The sequence below is a fragment of the Procambarus clarkii genome, chromosome 33, assembly GCF_040958095.1.
Source record: "Procambarus clarkii isolate CNS0578487 chromosome 33, FALCON_Pclarkii_2.0, whole genome shotgun sequence".
Lineage (NCBI taxonomy): Eukaryota > Metazoa > Arthropoda > Malacostraca > Decapoda > Cambaridae > Procambarus > Procambarus clarkii.
The window spans coordinates 24,626,756-24,647,541 of NC_091182.1; the positions used below are offsets into that span (position 1 = coordinate 24,626,756).

The window sequence follows — 20,786 nt, forward strand, 5'->3', positions numbered from 1 at the left end:
GGACATAAAGCAAGTTTTTCCCACTGAATTTAATATGATACTTACAGAATTAGCGAACTTTTGTGCTCTGAAAAAATAAGCTAATTCCCTACCGTTGTATGTATCATCATCTCTGACTGACGTGTAGGGGTGCGAGGTGTCAACTTGTGACGAGAACTGCTGCTGAGGTCCCAATTCAGCAACTAAAGTTCGAGCTAGAGGAACTATGGCCCTCTTTGTCCTCCTACAGTCAGATTGCAGAAGATTGGGTACTCTTGACCCGGGGCAGACCACAGTACCAGGGTACCAATATGATGATCTGTCAGAATGAGAAATATTCAAGGGACATAGATGGTAAACACGAGTAATAACAAGGAGGGAGAGATGACCAATTAAGAGTATGACTGCGGCCTACAGTCACCACGTAATCCAAAGTTGTCTCACCTTCACTAATGTTACTCTCGTAATGCACAATACACCGCACCTTATAAAAATGAAATTGAATGAAAAATAGTAAAGCTACGTTAACAAAGTTAAATACGCTTACCATAAATTACCACTTGGCACCAGTACCTGAGTGAAGCTCCTAGGACAGGCCCCCATATAACTTGTGACGGTAACGCGTTGGTGTTCGGCTGTTTAAGGCTAGGGGTATGGCCTCGTCACATAGTTATAAAAAAAAAATAGAAAAAACTGGAACTTCGTCTGTGGTAAGGTAAGGAGAAGACACACAAAACACAAGTAAACTTTAACAATGAAATTTTAATTACGTTAAATAAATCAAAACATGAATAAAATGCACAAACAAATTCTTATAATAAAATCAATCAATCAAAATAATAAGAATACTTAAATGACACAATGAAAAGTTACGTTAAGGCAAAATAACAAGAAGTGCAACACAAAGTAAAATGGGAGGTGCTGGAATATTGGCTTAAAGCCACCACCTCTCTCAGTACACGCTAGAGTCTAGCTGGGAGGTGTGATGGCCACGAAAGCACTGAACATTCTGAGGACTGATGTTGGGGCGACCCCAGACATCAGGTAGTATAGGGGGGGGGGCGAGGCAGGTGCAGCCAGACCGGCGACCAATCAGCGGAGCCGTAGCGATCAACGGGTAGTTTGGTGGTTGGAGTTCGAACAGGTGGCTGGCTGCATACGTTTTGCTCACCCTGGCAAGCCTTGCTGGTGTTGTTGTCGTTGTTGGACATTTCTTCCATAGTCTTTTTATATAATTGTGAAGACGTAATTATGGAGGGAAGAGCAGGCTCAATCTCTTGAAGGAGATTATCGTCACAATATATATATATATATATATATATATATATATATATAAAATCACGTTGCCATCTTCTGGTATGACAACTAGAGAGAGATTCCAGCCACAATCCCAGAGGAACCAATCACCAAAGGTCCCCCCTGAGTGCAGTAAAGTGGAATGAGAAGTTCAGACATGACCCCCCACCCCCCACCCCCATCCCTTCCCAGACATCCACAAGCTCACTGGCACAGCAACAAGTCACTTGCAACTCTTGCCATCGTGGAGCAGCAACTTGTACGCCCAGTGTCCTCACTAACATCTTCACAACTCATAACATTTGGATCTTCCGACCGAGCCGCCGAAGACCTGCGGAGAGGCTAAGTACTTCTAATTAATTATACCACCTTGGCTGCCTCTTGGCCTGGCTGTCGTCAGCAGCGTGGCCGTGGGAATAGTATCTGCTCGGGGTGACTCTTGGTCCTGTTATCTGACACACTAACTACAGCTCCTTATACTGCCTTCTGACGCAGCCTCGTAATTTGTTACCTTCAGCCTCCCCAACGCACAATATGATTCCCCTTCAACAAATGTATAAGTATTATAAATGTTTGTAATCGTTCAACTCGAGACTATGATGCAAGTCATCAAAACAAGAGAATGGAGTACAGAAGCACAGGTCTTGTTAGAGAGAACACTTAATGGAGTAACGAACACCTCAGGAAATGATATCAGTGCCTTCAGCCTTACAAGAAATAGACTCGTAAATGCCTCTCCGGACGACTGGCTTCAAGGTCCTCACTGGTTCTCTCGTTACTAATATCGTTCATCACCTGGGCGCCAGTAACGTCAAGTAATCAAGCAAACGTGCATGAAATAAATGATTTAAATGCAAAGCTCAGATTAGTAACGTTAAGTTTAGTCAACCAAATTTTGGAAATCTTCTCCACTGAATATCACTAGGCTTCTCCCATCTCCTCCTCGGCTGGTTGATCAGTCCAGCAACCAGGAGGCCTGGTCGACGACCGGGCCGCGAGGACGCTAAGCCCCGGAAGCACCTCAAGGTGAGGTAGCACCTCAAGGTAACCATATTAATTCCACCGAAATTTACACACTCCACACAGCATCACTTTATATCGTCAAACACGAGAAAATACATGCAAAAATATTCACATGCAGAAAATGCCTCAGTAACAATAATAAAAGAGAGTCTTACCTGTTAATTAGAAGTGCGTAATACAAGGGGTAAAGGTGGACGAGTCTTATAACCGGCTCCTCCGCTGTCGTCTTCCTCCTCCATCTTGTGTACTTGTGTCGAGCGCGTTCCTAATGGCTATCTGCACTTGTCTTGGTTATCTTGAGATGATTTCGGGGTTAGTGTCTCCGCGGCCCGGTCCTCGACCAGGCCTCCACCCCCCAGTAAGCAGCCCGTGACTGGTGACTAACTCCCAGGTACCTATTTACTGCTAGATAACAGGGGCATTAGGGTGAAAGAAACTCCGCCCATTGTTTCTCGCTGGCGCCCGGAATCGAACCCGGAACCACAGGATCACGCGTCCAGTGTTCTGTCCGCTCCCAGGTAACCTGGGAGTGAGGACGAGTGCCTGGGCACCAAGGGAGCCGGTGGCTGAGCGGACAGAACACTGGATGCTTGATCCTGTGGTCCCGGGTTCGACTCCAAGCGACCAGGTAATGGAGGGAACACGCACAGTACAAGCAGGTTAGTGTACTGCTGTGCCACCAGGCTGCCCACAACATGTTCTTGTACGGCAGGAAAGTCCGTGTGTATCCCGCCCACAACTGTGGCTGTAACATGCGATCCCGGACCAGACTGAGGGCGTCACCAGCTCCTCACTACCTCGTGGAGTACCAGGCGGCCCAACTCCTCTGGTAACCCTCACTTCAGAGTGTCACTAAGCAGTTCTCAGACAAGTAGTAACCCACACTGGTCTCTTCACTGCCACGTTACACTGTTCACTGTCACTGATAATCACTGTTTTTTAAAGCCACCACACTGCAATCTCTCCTCTCCAATAATACATTGCATTTTGACAATATTGCAAACGGACAATATATGATGCACTATAAATCATTGCGGCTTACAAGCATTCACGTTTTCTATACGTAGATTCCTCGGTTAGATTATTTTAGTACATCATTTTATGTCCGTTGTGGCAACTCAACGGAGAGGACGGGCTGTACTGCCCTAGACTAAGGTATAATAGGCGTCCACGCCCTCACCAGATCTCACAAAGGCTCAAAACAGTCATAGAACAACAAATGGAAACAATCTCAAGACCTACAACGACTCACATCTTCACAGACGGATCAGTTGATCAAGAAAGAGGTTCTGCTGGGGCAGCAGTTTACACTACCATCCATGAAGCTTACTGGAGCATGAAAGTGGGTACTCAGCATTGCAGACACAATTATATGCCCTAAAGGAAGTCATAAATTATACAATTGAGAATAATTTACATGATGTCATCATTCATACCGACTCTAAATCTTCGCTCCAGGCATTGTTATCCAGCCAGCTCAGAGATAATATTCAACTCATCACAGAAATCCTACTTTTTTTTTATTAACACATTTAGGTACATTTGCATTTGTGCAGCTACCCTGGACTATATGAAAGAGAGTACAGTGTGTCAAAAAGCTAGCTACGTTGGCTAAAATCCCCATCACACAGGATGGTTAGTCATACAGAGGCATGTGATCAGTAGTCTGCACTGGCAAACTCTGGGTGCATTATGAGGATATCATGAACACAAGTGTGAATAAAGTAGCAGTGGTACTATAAGTCCCAGTCTCGCAGGATGGTTAGTCATTACATAGAGGAAAAGAAGCACACAATCTAGGGCTGTCAGTCACCCTAAATTGGATACCAAGTCACATTGGCATAGATGGTAATGAAAAGGCAGACTCACTAGCAAAAACTGCCACTGCTCTACCTGTTGTACAGGTTCAAATACCTCCAAGTGTTTCACAGATTAAGGAGCAAATCAAGAAGAAAATACTCCCAACTATCAAAAGTCGCCACAGAGCCAAAGTAGCGGAAGGAAGATCCACTGCGATATGGTACGAACAAGCCACGGGTTACTCCTCTTTCATGCCTGACAAAAAGATATCCAGAGACATTGCAGTGGCCATACACAGACTCAGACTTGGTTACAAGTGCTGCTGGGAGGTAATAAACCCAATAGTTAAAGAGTGTCATATCTGTGGAACAGAAGCAGAGGCGCCACTATTGCACTACTTACTGGAATGTGAAGCTACTGAAGCCCTGCGCATCAAACTCTACATTAATCCAACGACAACAGCTGCATTAGATACACATTCCACAGTGACTACAATGATTAGAAAAGCAGATGAAGAATGGGCCACACTATAGAACATTGTGTCCTATCCGCTACCAAGATAACGTTATTAAAATAATACTAAAACAAGTGCGCTAAAACAGAAGCGGAAAAGAAACCGGGGAAAAGGAGGAAACCCCACCTCCATTTAAAACTTTGACCCAAATATCACAATAACAAGGTTATTGCGAATAATTCAATTACAGGTTCACTATAGCCCGTGCTACATGGATATTTTGTTCTGAGTAGCTAATTTTAAAACAACAACAACAACAACGTTCTGTCTCCTCACTCCTCCACCGGCCACAGAGTCGCTGAGGCAGCACTTCTTACCTGGAGCTCTGAGGCTCCCTCTTGTAGACCAGAGCTGCCTTGAGAGTAGAGTGCGGCTCTGTAGTGGTAGAGCCTGTGAGACCACCACACACACTGGTTCCCCTGCCCACCACACCCACTGGTTCCCCTGCCCACCACACCCACTGGTTCCCCTGCCCACCACACCCACTGGTTCCCCTGCCCACCACACCCACTGGTTCCCCTGCCCACCACACCCACTGGTTCCCCTGCCCACCACACCCACTGGTTCCCCTGCCCACCACACCCACTGGTTCCCCTGCCCACCACACCCACTGGTTCCCCTGCCCACCACACCCACTGGTTCCCCTGCCCACCACACACACTGGTTCCCCTGCCCACCACACCCACTGGTTCCCCTGCCCACCACACCCACTGGTTCCCCTGCCCACCACACCCACTGGTTCCCCTGCCCACCACACACACTGGTTCCCCTGCCCACCACACCCACTGGTTCCCCTGCCCACCACACCCACTGGTTCCCCTGCCCACCACACCCACTGGTTCCCCTGTCCACCACACCCACTGGTTCCCCTGTCCACCACACCCACTGGTTCCCCTGCCCACCACACCCACTGGTTCCCCTGCCCACCACACACACACTGGTTCCCCTGCCCACCACACCCACTGGTTCCCCTGCCCACCACACACACTGGTTCCCCTGCCCACCACACCCACTGGTTCCCCTGCCCACCACACCCACTGGTTCCCCTGCCCACCACACCCACTGGTTCCCCTGCCCACCACACCCACTGGTTCCCCTGCCCACCACACCCACTGGTTCCCCTGCCCACCACACCCACTGGTTCCCCTGCCCACCACACACACTGGTTCCCCTGCCCACCACTCCCACTGGTTCCCCTGCCCACCACACCCACTGGTTCCCCTGCCCACCACACCCACTGGTTCCCCTGCCCACCACACACACTGGTTCCCCTGCCCACCACACCCACTGGTTCCCCTGCCCACCACACCCACTGGTTCCCCTGCCCACCACACCCACTGGTTCCCCTGTCCACCACACCCACTGGTTCCCCTGTCCACCACACCCACTGGTTCCCCTGCCCACCACACACACACTGGTTCCCCTGCCCACCACACCCACTGGTTCCCCTGCCCACCACACACACTGGTTCCCCTGCCCACCACACCCACTGGTTCCCCTGCCCACCACACCCACTGGTTCCCCTGCCCACCACACCCACTGGTTCCCCTGCCCACCACACCCACTGGTTCCCCTGCCCACCACACCCACTGGTTCCCCTGCCCACCACACACACTGGTTCCCCTGCCCACCACACCCACTGGTTCCCCTGTCCACCACACCCACTGGTTCCCCTGCCCACCACACCCACTGGTTCCCCTGCCCACCACACCCACTGGTTCCCCTGCCCACCACACACACACTGGTTCCCCTGCCCACCACACCCACTGGTTCCCCTGCCCACCACACACACTGGTTCCCCTGCCCACCACACACACTGGTTCCCCTGCCCACCACACCCACTGGTTCCCCTGCCCACCACACACACTGGTTCCCCTGCCCACCACACTGGTTCCCCTGCCCACCACACCCACTGGTTCCCCTGCCCACCACACCCACTGGTTCCCCTGCCCACCACACCCACTGGTTCCCCTGCCCACCACACACACTGGTTCCCCTGCCCACCACACTGGTTCCCCTGCCCACCACACTGGTTCCCCTGCCCACCACACCCACTGGTTCCCCTGCCCACCACACACACTGGTTCCCCTGCCCACCACACACACTGGTTCCCCTGCCCACCACACTGGTTCCCCTGCCCACACAAACTTTACAAGACGGTTCCAACCGCCAACGATTTCTAAGTTGCACTACACTTGCAACTTAGAGAATTTCACGAGGAAACTTCTGCAGGAAGATGTAATAAGTTACTCGTGGCGTATACCCGCCGGCCCGGTGCCTCCTTGCTACCATACTCGGGGCACCATCAAGATTTCACTGAATTCTTAGTGGTGACTTGGGCAAAACTTCCCTTTGCAAATGCTAGAAAAACAGCGAGGACCTCTCCGCCAATGGCGGAGAGGTCAATCTTGGATTCGGTCAGTCCAAGATTACCCAAATCATGTTGCCTACAGCCAATCACCAGACCACGTCCTACCCGGGGCTCCGAGGGTCCCAGATAGGAAGTGGTCTTGAACCCTGAGCACCAAAATCTTGCTCCACGACGACGACGACACTTACCTCAGCCAAGTTTGAAAAATGATTGGCTAGGCTACCCCCCCCCCCAACTTATTAAAAAAAACAAGTATCTTGCCGCCTTACAAATGGAACCAAAATGATCTTTGCGGTTTCTTACATAATTTTAAAAGTTTGTTAGTATGACTCTTGATAGATGGGAAAGGCATGTTGAGAAACGGCATGTAACCATACACACTCTCTCTCTCTACACTATATATATATATATATATATATATATGCAAACAAGCCTGAATGGTCCCCAGGACTATATACAACTGAAAACTCACACCCCAGAAGTGACTCGAACCCATACTCCCACAACTGGTATGTACAGGGACGCCTTAATCCGCTTGACCATCACGACCGGACATAAGGAAGTGATAGCCGAGGCTATATGAACCACTTCCCCGCCGGCACTCGGATGGTAATCTTGGGCATAGCATTTTATCAAATCACCTCATTCTTTGGGGCACACGTGAGGAACACAAATGCAAACAAGCCTGAATGGTCCCCAGGACTATATACAACTGAAAACTCACACCCCAGAAGTGACTCGAACCCATACTCCCACAACTGGTATGTACAGGGACGCCTTAATCCGCTTGACCATCACGACCGGACATAAGGAAGTGATAGCCGAGGCTATATGAACCACTTCCCCGCCGGCACTCGGATGGTAATCTTGGGCATAGCATTTTATCAAATCACCTCATTCTTTGGGGCACACGTGAGGAACACAAATGCAAACAAGCCTGAATGGTCCCCAGGACTATATACAACTGAAAACTCACACCCCAGAAGTGACTCGAACCCATACTCCCACAACTGGTATGTACAGGGACGCCTTAATCCGCTTGACCATCACGACCGGACATAAGGAAGTGATAGCCGAGGCTATATGAACCACTTCCCCGCCGGCACTCGGATGGTAATCTTGGGCATAGCATTTTATCAAATCACCTCATTCTTTGGGGCAAGCGTGATTGTCAAGCGGATTAAGGCGTCCCTGTACATACCAGTTGTGGGAGTATGGGTTCGAGTCACTTCTGGGGTGTGAGTTTTCAGTTGTATATAGTCCTGGGGACCATTCAGGCTTGTTTGCATTTGTGTTCCTCACGTGTGCCCCAAAGAATGAGGTGATTTGATAAAATGCTATGCCCAAGATTACCATCCGAGTGCCGGCGGGGAAGTGGTTCATATAGCCTCGGCTATCACTTCCTTATGTCCGGTCGTGATGGTCAAGCGGATTAAGGCGTCCCTGTACATACCAGTTGTGGGAGTATGGGTTCGAGTCACTTCTGGGGTGTGAGTTTTCAGTTGTATATAGTCCTGGGGACCATTCAGGCTTGTTTGCATTTGTGTTCCTCACGTGTGCCCCAAAGAATGAGGTGATTTGATAAAATGCTATGCCCAAGATTACCATCCGAGTGCCGGCGGGGAAGTGGTTCATATAGCCTCGGCTATCACTTCCTTATGTCCGGTCGTGATGGTCAAGCGGATTAAGGCGTCCCTGTACATACCAGTTGTGGGAGTATGGGTTCGAGTCACTTCTGGGGTGTGAGTTTTCAGTTGTATATAGTCCTGGGGACCATTCAGGCTTGTTTGCATTTGTGTTCCTCACGTGTGCCCCAAAGAATGAGGTGATTTGATAAAATGCTATGCCCAAGATTACCATCCGAGTGCCGGCGGGGAAGTGGTTCATATAGCCTCGGCTATCACTTCCTTATGTCCGGTCGTGATGGTCAAGCGGATTAAGGCGTCCCTGTACATACCAGTTGTGGGAGTATGGGTTCGAGTCACTTCTGGGGTGTGAGTTTTCAGTTGTATATAGTCCTGGGGACCATTCAGGCTTGTTTGCATTTGTGTTCCTCACGTGTGCCCCAAAGAATGAGGTGATTTGATAAAATGCTATGCCCAAGATTACCATCCGAGTGCCGGCGGGGAAGTGGTTCATATAGCCTCGGCTATCACTTCCTTATGTCCGGTCGTGATGGTCAAGCGGATTAAGGCGTCCCTGTACATACCAGTTGTGGGAGTATGGGTTCGAGTCACTTCTGGGGTGTGAGTTTTCAGTTATATATATATATATATATATATATATATATATATATATATATATATATATATATATATATATATATATATATATATAGCGTCCCTTTATTTCGAAAATTAAATTTTTCCTTAGAAGAAGACTTGATTTTTGCGTGATATGTCTTGACTGAAGCGAGAGTGGCAGGTGCCCACACGCACACCTGGTGAACACCACCCACTTGACAACTCTCTGGTCGACCCGTCAAGACCCAACCCAATTAAACCCAACACAGCCCGACCAGCCCAGACCCGACCCAATTTGGCTAGACCAGCACCTGAGCCAGCCCAACCAGGCCCACCACATGACATTTTGCCTCCTCGGGTGCTGCACAGGGGCCCGAGGCAGTAGGCCCCGTGTTGCGTGAAATGTCCCAACGAGACTCTCGCACTGATAAACTTATTTCCAATCTCCAGAAACTTGCACCAGGAGAGGGAGCTCACTCGCCGTGGGAGGAGGAGCAGTGGCGAGAGGTCGGGAGAGGTGGCGGGAGGTCGGGAGAGGTGGCTGGAGGTCGGGAGAGGTGGTGGGAGGTCGGGAGAGGTGGCGAGAGGTCGGGAGAGGTAGCGGGAGGTAGGGAGAGGTGGCGAGAGGTCGGGAGAGGTGGCGGGAGGTCGGGAGAGGTGGCTGGAGGTCGGGAGAGGTGGTGGGAGGTCGGGAGAGGTTGCGGTGGGTCGGGAGAGGTGGTGGGAGGTCGGGAGAGGTGGCTGGAGGTCGGGAGAGGTGGCGGTGGGTCGGGAGAGGTGGTGGGAGGTCGGGAGAGGTGGCTGGAGGTCGGGAGAGGTGGCGGTGGGTCGGGAGAGGTGGTGGGAGGTCGGGAGAGGTGGCTGGAGGTCGGGAGAGGTGGCTGGAGGTCGGGAGAGGTGGCGGGAGGTCGGGAGAGGTGGTGGGAGGTCGCGAGAGGTCGGGAGAGGTGGCTGGAGGTCGGGAGAGGTGGTGGGAGGTCGGGAGAGGTGGCTGGAGGTCGGGAGAGGTGGCGGGAGGTCGGGAGAGGTGGCGGGAGGTCAGGAGAGTTGGCTGGAGGTCGGGAGAGGTGGCGGGAGGTCGGGAGAGGTGGCGAGAGGTCGGGAGAGGTAGCGGGAGGTAGGGAGAGGTGGCGAGAGGTCGGGAGAGGTGGTGGGAGGTCGGGAGAGGTGGCGGGAGATCGGGAGAGGTGGTGGGAGGTCGGGAGAGGTGGCGGGAGATCGGGAGAGGTGGTGGGAGGTCGGGAGAGGTGGTGGGAGGTCGGGAGAGGTGGCGGGAGATCGGGAGAGGTGGTGGGAGGTCGGGAGAGGTGGTGGGAGGTCGGGAGAGGTGGCGGGAGATCGGGAGAGGTGGCGGGAGATCGGGAGAGGTGGTGGGAGGTCGGGAGAGGTGGCGGGAGATCGGGAGAGGTGGTGGGAGGTCGGGAGAGGTGGCGGGAGATCGGGAGAGGTGGTGGGAGGTCGGGAGAGGTGGTGGGAGGTCGGGAGAGGTGGCGGGAGATCGGGAGAGGTGGCGGGAGATCGGGAGAGGTGGTGGGAGGTCGGGAGAGGTGGTGGGAGGTCGGGAGAGGTGGCGGGAGGTCGGGAGAGGTGGCGAGAGGTCGGGAGAGGTAGCGGGAGGTAGGGAGAGGTGGCGAGAGGTCGGGAGAGGTGGTGGGAGGTCGGGAGAGGTGGCGGGAGATCGGGAGAGGTGGTGGGAGGTCGGGAGAGGTGGCGGGAGATCGGGAGAGGTGGTGGGAGGTCGGGAGAGGTGGTGGGAGGTCGGGAGAGGTGGCGGGAGATCGGGAGAGGTGGTGGGAGGTCGGGAGAGGTGGTGGGAGGTCGGGAGAGGTGGCGGGAGATCGGGAGAGGTGGCGGGAGATCGGGAGAGGTGGTGGGAGGTCGGGAGAGGTGGTGGGAGGTCGGGAGAGGTGGCGGGAGGTCGGGAGGGGTGGGGTGGCGGGGGACTGGAAAATAATGATGATTAGGTAGAAAAGGAATAGCAGGAGATGGGGGAGAGGGTAGGATATGAGGGACAGGGGATAGATGAGTGGGATAGGAGCAGCACCAACGGCAAGTTTTTGAAAGCAGCGCCAACGGCAAGTTTTTGAAAGCAGCGCCAACGACAAGTTTTTGAAAGCAGCGCCAACGGCAAGTTTTTGAAAGCAGCGCCAACGACAAGTTTTTGAAAGCAGCGCCAACGGCAAGTTTTTGAAAGCAGCGCCAACGGCAAGTTTTTGAAAGCAGCGCCAACGACAAGTTTTTGAAAGCAGCGCCAACGACAAGTTTTTGAAAGCAGCGCCAACGGCAAGTTTTTGAAAGCAGCGCCAACGGCAAGTTTTTGAAAGAAGCGCCAACGACAAGTTTTTGAAAGCAGCGCCAACGGCAAGTTTTTGAAAGCAGCGCCAACGACAAGTTTTTGAAAGCAGCGCCAACGGCAAGTTTTTGAAAGCAGCGCCAACGACAAGTTTTTGAAAGCAGCGCCAACGGCAAGTTTTTGAAAGCAGCGCCAACGGCAAGTTTTTGAAAGAAGCGCCAACGGCAAGTTTTTGAAAGAAGCGCCAACGGCAAGTTTTTGAAAGAAGCAGGTGGCCAGATGTGAGAGGACAAAAAGCGGCCTGCTGTATACACAGCTGCAGGAGCCGAGCGGGGCCGAGCGGGGCCGAGCGGGACCGAGCGGGACCGAGCGGGACCGAGCGGGGCCGAGGTGGAGGTAATTTACTAAGGTCACTACGACAGGAAACACTGGACCTTTGGGGAGGTTTATCTTCAGGGTTTTAGGGGTCCGAGCCATACACCTTGTTTTAGGGGGTCCGAGCATACACATTGTTTTAGGGGTCCGAGCATACACATTGTTTTAGGGGTCCGAGCCATACACATTGTTTTAGGGGGTCCGAGCATACACATTGTTTTAGGGGTCCGAGCATACACATTGTTTTAGGGGGTCCGAGCATACATATTGTTTTAGGGGGTCCGAGCATACACATTGTTTTAGGGGGTCCGAGCATACACATTGTTTTAGGGGGTCCGAGCATACACATTGTTTTAGGGGGTCCGAGCATACACATTGTTTTAGGGGGTCCGAGCATACACATTGTTTTAGGGGGTCCGAGCATACACATTATTTTAGGGAGTCCAAGCATACACATTGTTTTAGGGGGTCCGAGCATACACATTGTTTTAGGGGGTCCGAGCATACACATTGTTTTAGGGGGTCCGAGCATACACATTATTTTAGGGAGTCCGAGCATACACATTGTTTTAGGGGGTCCGAGCATACACATTGTTTTAGGGGGTCCGAGCATACACTTTGTTTTAGGGGGTCCGAGCATACACATTGTTTTAGGGGGTCCGAGCATACACATTATTTTAGGGAGTCCAAGCATACACATTGTTTTAGGGGGTCCGAGCATACACATTGTTTTAGGGGGTCCGAGCATACACATTGTTTTAGGGGGTCCGAGCATACACATTGTTTTAGGGGGTCCGAGCATACACATTATTTTAGGGAGTCCAAGCATACACATTGTTTTAGGGGGTCCGAGCATACACATTGTTTTAGGGGGTCCGAGCATACACATTGTTTTAGGGGGTCCGAGCATACACATTATTTTAGGGAGTCCGAGCATACACATTGTTTTAGGGGGTCCGAGCATACACATTGTTTTAGGGGGTCCGAGCATACACATTATTTTAGGGAGTCCAAGCATACACATTGTTTTAGGGGGTCCGAGCATACACATTGTTTTAGGGGGTCCGAGCATACACATTGTTTTAGGGGGTCCGAGCATACACATTATTTTAAGAAGTCCAAGCATACACATTGTTTTAGGGGGTCCGAGCATACACATTGTTTTAGGGGGTCCGAGCATACACATTGTTTTAGGGGGTCCGAGCATACACATTATTTTAGGGAGTCCGAGCATACACATTGTTTTAGGGGGTCCGAGCATACACATTGTTTTAGGGGGTCCGAGCATACACATTGTTTTAGGATCTTAATATGTTGGCTTTACGCAGCTCTTCGCCGACTGGAATGTGGTTTATAAAATGAGTATAATGTCTATAACCGGCATTATTTTAGCACATTATTGTTTCAGCATTATAAACTGAACATGATACATCATTTCACATCGGCATTTGAGTGTCCATTTTCTCCCCAAGACCCTGCCAGATATAAGTGTTCCTGCGAGAGAGAGAGAGAGAGAGAGAGAGAGAGAGAGAGAGAGAGAGAGAGAGAGAGAGAGAGAGAGAGAGAGAGAGAGAGGGAGGAAGAATACAGAAACGAATCCCATTCCCTGACGCGAGTGACAGCATCGCCGTCCATTATCAGAGAAGGTTGGATCCTGTCTATACTGTCAGCCAGCCGGCGGCAATTCTATTAAAAAGGGCTTCGTCAAACTCATCTTTTCAGAGCAGCTGTCGCTCTCGGTACACACTGGCAGCCAGCCTCCAAGTCAGGAAACCATTCAGCTAGCCACCTTGCCATTCCGAAAAAGCCTATCAGTCATTCAGAAAACCAGCAAACAGTCTAGCCAGCCAACCAACCAACCAATCAACCATGAAGGTTAGACAGTATCGAGTCGCAAGCCTCCTTCAGCGGCCCGCCAAACACACAGCTGTGAGGCGAATCACCGTCACTGAAACAGGAGAATATGAGGAAAAAAACCCGGTGAATTATTGAAGCGGTGAGAGATACAATTATTTTGTTGGGAAAAAATAAAAGAGATGGAGGGTGCTATTATCCCGGAAAAAAGTATATTGATTAGTCTAGGAGGGTTGGAGGGGAAAATATGCTATCATTTAGGAAGAAAAACAAATGTAAAATGTGTTTCATTTCGGTAAACATTTGGGGATTTTTCAGGACTTTAGATTAATGATAATTTAATTCTGTGAAATTGTTAGAGAGAGAGAGAGACAGAGACAGAGAGAGAGAGAGAGAGAGAGAGGGGGAGACAGAGAGACAGAGAGGGTGAGAGAGAGAGAGAGAGAGGGGGGGGAGACAGAGAGGGAGAGAGAGAGAGAGAGAGAGAGAGAGAGAGAGAGAGAGAGAGAGACAGAGAGAGAGAGAGAGAGAGAGAGACAGAGACAGAGAGAGAGAGAGAGAGAGAGAGAGGAAGAGAGAGAGAGAGAGAGAAATGGTTGAAAGAGTGGTTTTTCCTGATGGGTGTCAATATTTTCTCAATTATATTTGTCGTTTTGGTCGACTTGCCACATCGCTCCTCCTTCATCCAGACATCTTTTATCGTTCTACCTTCCTTTATCTCCCACTTTCTGTATATCCAGATATCCTTCCATTTCTCTCTCCATCTCTGTTTACATCAGTCTATGTCTCCCTATTACATCCCTCCCTCTAGCTCCCAGCCTCTCCCTCACTCTCCCCCTAGCTCCCAGCCTCTCCCTCACTCTCCCCCTAGCTCCCAGCCTCTCCCTCACTCTCCCCCTAGCTCCCAGCCTCTCCCTCTCTCTCCCTAGCTCCCAGCCTCTCCCTAGCTCCCAGCCTCTCCCTAGCTCCCAGCCTCTCCCTCACTCTCTCCCTAGCTCCCAGCCTCTCCCTCACTCTCTCCCTAGCTCCCAGCCTCTCCCTCACTCTCTCCCTAGCTCCCAGCCTCTCCCTAGCTCCCAGCCTCTCCCTGCCCCGCCACAACCACCACTCCTACAACTCATCACCTGTGTTGCTGAAGCTGTTATAGCTCCTTGTCATAATTTACAACAACTCTACAGATTCGAACCGGATGTTTACGAATACGTAACCGGAGTTCTACAGAGAGAGAGATAGATAGATAGAGAGAGAGAGAGAGAGAGAGAGAGATAGATAGATAGAGAGAGAGAGAGAGAGAGAGAGAGAGAGAGAGAGAGAGAGGGTGGAAGGGAAGGGGGAGAGCGAGAGACTGTATAGCTCTGCTGAAAATCTAATTTGCATGCAACATTCGGGCCAGAATTCATGGGCAGAATGTGAATAGTGGGATATATCTGCAATTTATTTTGTTTTAGGCAGAAAATTGTTGCGGCAGACCGAACACACACAAGTACACGACTCTCTCTCTCTCTCTCTCTCTCTCTCTCTCTCTCTCTCTCTCTCTCTCTCTCTCTCTCTCTCTCTCTCTCTCCCTCTCCCTCTCCCTCTCTCTCTCTCTCTCTCTCTCCCTCCCTATTTCATCATAAGAGCAACAATGATTTCCTAAAAAATGCATAACTCAGCCGACATAATAATTTACGTATCCATGGTAGCCTATTCATCGCAAAAAATAATAATATTTGCATGCCTCGAGGAAACTTTGTGTAGATCGGATCAATGATTTCAAATTTAAGGGGAAAGTAACTGTATGAAACTGTATAATATAAATCTTATATATTACAAGTGCTACTGCAATTACTTCAACAACTACTACTACTAATACTGGAACTACTAATACTACTACGGCAACAACTACTGTTACTACTATAAACTACTACAACAACTACTACTATTACTTCTACAACAATTACAACTACTACTACAACAACACTACAACTATACTACTACAACACTACAACTACTACTACAGTTACTACTTCTACAACTACCACTACTACAAACAACTACAATTACTACTAATACAACTACAAATATTACAACTACCACAACTACCATCAATAATAACATAAATATAATAATGGATATCTTAGGGTCGAGGGAGACACCAGGTGGTAGTTTGTGTTAATACTTTGTGTATATCGTTATAGTGGTTATCTTATCTTGAGGTTATCTTGAGATGATTTCGGGGCTTTAGTGTCCCCGCGGCCCGGTCCTCGACCAGGCCTCCTTTTTGTTACACATGCCCAGGACGTAACCCGTAGCAGCTGTCTGACTCCCAGGTACCCAATTACTGCTAGGAAACAGGGGCATCAGGGCGAAAGAAACTCTGCCCATTTGTTTCCACCTGCACCGGGGATCGAACCCGGAACCTCAGGACTACGAATCCGATGCGCTGTCCACTCAGCTCTCAGGCCCTTGACGTTGTGTGTGGTAGTTTCAGTGTTCAATGCGACCCCTTGTACTGAACGCAATAAATTGGTCCAAGCCCAATGGACCCAGGTGAAAAAAATTGGTGGTTTTGGAAAAATTAAAATCCCCTTAGTATTGACGCTTTTAGGGATAATGAATATGACTTCGCTTGGTTGGACGGGTAGCTTAGGTTTTGAGGCTTTAATTAGGCTAATACACTGCATTTTTTACGGAGATGGAAATAGAACTTGCAGAGCAGATAGGTCGACTTAAGATTCAGAATGAATCCCACTTGGAAGACGTAATTATACAATTAAAAACAATTAAGAGTCAAGTAATCAGAACAACTCTAATGAGAAATAATAACACTAATGAGAAAATCGGTAGAAGCCGTCATGAGGATTCAAACCTATGCTCTGGGTACTCCCAAGCAAACGCCTAACGTCACTACACCACGACATGGTCAAAAGCAATGCAAGCTGGGGTTCAATTGAATCTTATAGCGTTCCTGAGGCTTCCACTGAAGCCTAACCAGGATTTCATAAATTGCACCCCCCCCCCATCCACTCTGGCTTGTGGTCTAGGAATTCTACCTCCTACGATTCTCTTTGAAATAAAGTGTAGCTCATCTCTTTGAAGAACTAGGTTTGTCTCTTTGAGGACAAGCGTAGGAGGTAGGATTCCCAGACCACAATCCAGAGTAGCCTAAGGCGTTTGCATGGGAGTACTCAGAGCACAGGTTTGAATTCTCCTCATGGCTTCTACTGATTAGGACATTGATCCGTCACGTTAATGTGATTTCTTTGTGCAATACTACTACTACTAATAATAATAATAATAAGATAATACAGTATTGGAGAATAAAATCAAATCTCCTCAATTCATATAAAGCACAAATTTTTCGTATAATTTTTTCGTAGAAACGAGAGCCCGTTTCAGATTAAGTCAAAAGAATAATTCAGCAGGCCGCACCTGCTCGTATTTGGTCCACCTGCTCCTGGTTGGCCCACCTGGATCGAAAATTTTAAGTGAAAATTTTGCACTTCAAAAATGTCCGCCCCGTGTGCCTGCCCGCTGAATTATGCAAACTATCGTCAATTAATATTCTGTAAACTTTTGCGGTTAAACCCGGAAGGAAGCATGTGTGTGTGTGTGCGTGTTGGAGCGTGTCTTCCCCTGCCTCGCTCTGTTTGTAGCAGCTGGCCTGAAGATCCTTGGCACTTGATCTTCGGCCATGTCTTACCTGCTTTGTTTCGTAATGCATATATGACGTCAGCCTCAACTGTGTGTTGAGTCGCCCTCTCTTCTACCCCTTCACCTCTTGGAGGGGGGGGGGGACAATTAATTATTCATTGTCTCCCCCCCCCTCCAAGGTCGATTTACTGACCCCGCCCAGGATTCAACCTCCCTCAACAAGCTGGCTAACCCCTAGGTACCTATTTGCTGCTAGGTGAACAGGCGCATTAGGTGATAGGAAATACGTCCAATCATTTCTGTCCCGTCCGGAGTTCGAACCCGGGCGGGGTTATGTAGGGATATGTGGAAACATTGTTTTGTGAAACAGGAGTGCATGTAAACATTTTTCTAAGAGGACAAGGCCTGGCTTGATGAGTGGGATGGAGGAAGTTGTAGCGAGTGCAGTGGGACGCTTCGGAAAGTGCTGGCAAGACTTTGCTAGTGCGCATGAGCAGATGCCGTTAGCAGCGCTTGGTGTTCCTGCAAGAATTTTGGAATAGACAATGTCCTGTGTATAAGAGAAACTTTCCCATGTACATGTACTTGGTAAAATAATGAGATGAAAATAGAATGGAACATTGAAACCTATTACAAGACATTTGAAACGAATATATGCGAGCCGGAGGGATTATAATAATTTGTCACAATAATGGAACGGCGGGCGGGAAGATGGGCCGCCAACGCGACAGAGGGAGGGCGCGGGGACGGGCAACAGAGAGATGTACGACGACTGTTCTCGTATTCTGAGGCGTGTACAGACCAGCACGCCACGCTCTGGACTGCCAGTCTAGGTACCTTGTAACCCTAAGTATTCTAGATACTGTTTCCTGTGGTGTAATAAGATAGATCAGAGTTAGGATGGAATAATGTGATCCGCTGCCCAGGTTAAGGCCGCCATGTTGGATCAGGCAGGCAACGGCAGGGTGACTAGTGGCCATTAATAATCACCTTAATCAGTGATTAATACTACATTATGTAATATGTTGAAACTCCAGGGAGCGGAGTAATTTGGTGTATCATGTCTATTATTGTATATTACATTGATCATGTTCCTGGAGGTATTGCATTTCATATCCCGGTAGTACAAGCGGGTTCCTTCTCGTCGCTCGATCGAGAATTCCTGATTGGAATCCCGGGCGGGACAGAAAGGTACCTAGGAGTTAGCCAGCTTGTTGAGGGAGGTTGAATCCTGGGCGGAGTCAGTAATTCGACCTTGGGGGGGGGGGGAGACCTCGATATAAGCCTAACGTTCGAATGCACTGGCTGCCGGTCCCCCGACACAATAAATTATTTTAACAAACAAAAATAATTATATAGAATTTATATGTTATATACTATAAGAGTGTAGATGGTGGGGCACGTTAAAATATATATCTATATATAATTTTTTATCTTTCATAAACTTTTGTTCCTGGAGGAATTATAACGATATATGGTGACTGTTATATATCGATACTCCAGGGCCTATATGTCTTTCAAGTTAATGCAGTAAGCCATCTATCTTATCCTTGACATTTAACTGAATAACTATACAGTAATTATAATAATTCTATTCAAAATAATAAGTGTATAAAGAACATAAGCTTAGTGTACAATTTAAGTAAGGGTGTAAGAGGGTAGCTAGTTCCGTGAATAAGGTAAATCTCAGAAGATTGTAATCTTATTTTCCCCAGATAAAGATCTGATACTGGAGCAAAGATCTTTGTGCAATCAATTTATATATTTCACCTCACTTTTATTCATGTGCAGTTGATGTTCTCAGGCGGATTTTTAATATTGAAGTTTTTTTTAATGATGAACAGTAAATAAGTGTATGCTGTTCTGCTCCCACATATAGTTTCTAGAGTAGAGGAGGCATATCCACTCTTTAACTGGCAAATAATATGGGCAAACCTTCATGTTAAATTTATTCCCCTAAAACATTGGGAACTATTGTATCTATATTCATGAGACCCTCCCTATTAATGATAGGTTGTTGATGTTGGGCATTAAGGACAACAATAGGTGTGACCAATGTACTGAAATTGAGAATAACATGCATATATTTTATTTCTGTAAGCAGAAAGTTGTTCTTGTAAACTGGATTAGAGACACTCTTAAAGCTTTATGTGGACCAAGCATTAGAGTGGATTAATGAGGTTTTAATGTTTCATATTGACAAAATACAAGAAAATTAAAAATACAGTAATTATACTACTTTCTGATTAAATTTTTTTGTGTATGGATAGGCAGGCAGGAGGGTTACTGTGAGTGTGGATAGGCAGGCGGGAGGGTTACTGTGTGTGTGGATAGGCAGGCAGGAAGGTTACTGTGATTGTGGATAGGCAGGCAGGAAGGTTACTGTGATTGTGGATAGGCAGGCAGGAAGGTTACTGTGTGTGTGGAGAGGCAGGCAGGAGGGTTACTGTGAGTGTGGATAGGCAGGCAGGAGGGTTACTGTGTGTGGATAGACAGGCAGGAGGGTTACTGTGAGTGGATAGGCAGGCAGGAGGGTTACTGTGTGTGGATAGACAGGCAGGAGGGTTACTGTGAGTGGATAGGCAGGCAGGAGGGTTACTGTGTGTGGATAGGCAGGCAAGATGGTTACTCAGTAGACAGAATAGTGAAGTTCTTGCGAGGCAGGATCAAGTACAGTATAACATTTGGGGTTTACGACTCATGTTTGATGATATGAGAATTGGTTTACCAAGAAATATATAAAATATATATAAATGTAGTATTCCCTTGTAAATTGATGTAAATATGAATCTTTTTATTGTATTAGTAAAGAGAAAAAATATATTATATAAAAATTATATTTATTAATAATCTTTACTTCCTTTAAGGGGAAAAACAAGTAAAGAAAAGCAAATAAAGGGAGGGACAACTCGTACGTGTATCACTTAGATACAACTATTTTTATTTAAATATAAAATTTTGAATTTATTTGTTAATATTTTTTATATTTTTTATATTTTTTATTTTATTTTTTTTTTGGTCCCGTCACATTTCACGGCAGACTGGAGATTCCCATTGGAAGGATGTATTCTAGGATGGGTAAACTCACGCAAGCCTAGTCGTTACCTTCCTTACTAATTTTGATTGATATAAACTCAATTTCATTTATATGGGTATTTATGAAGTTCATTTGTGTTACTGCATAAGAATTTTTTTGCTTAAGCAGTCTTCTATGTATAATCTCATGTATAATTATCATTCTAATGCATGTTTGTGGAAGCGAATTACCAATTTTGTTGGATGTAACTTAATTTTCCATTTATCTGCATGTTGATAATGACCAATTAAGGTTCTGAAAAGCAGCCTAATGTGTATTGTTCTATCCAGGCTTTCAGAGTTACTATATAGCTATCCTGGGAAACT

The 20,786-nt window shown here is 48.2% G+C and overlaps 2 protein-coding genes across 2 annotated transcripts in view; one reads left to right on the top strand and one right to left on the bottom strand.

Annotated features, from left to right (window-relative positions):
* Positions 1–9,699: 9,699 nt before the first annotated feature.
* LOC138370763 (uncharacterized) lies at positions 9,700–14,512 on the bottom strand. Its single transcript, XM_069335361.1, has 2 exons — positions 14,474–14,512; positions 9,700–11,169 (listed from the first exon to the last, which is right to left on the bottom strand). The coding sequence occupies exons 1-2, from the start codon at positions 14,510–14,512 to the stop codon at positions 9,700–9,702; spliced, it is 1,509 nt and encodes a 502-aa protein (XP_069191462.1).
* A 3,598-nt stretch (positions 14,513–18,110) lies between these two features.
* The window catches only part of LOC138370764 (two pore potassium channel protein sup-9-like), a 117,779-nt gene continuing 115,103 nt past the window's right edge, over positions 18,111–20,786 (top strand). The window contains exon 1 of the mRNA XM_069335362.1: positions 18,111–18,217. The gene's annotated coding sequence lies outside the window, so the exon portion shown is untranslated. The remainder of the gene's footprint in view (positions 18,218–20,786) is intronic.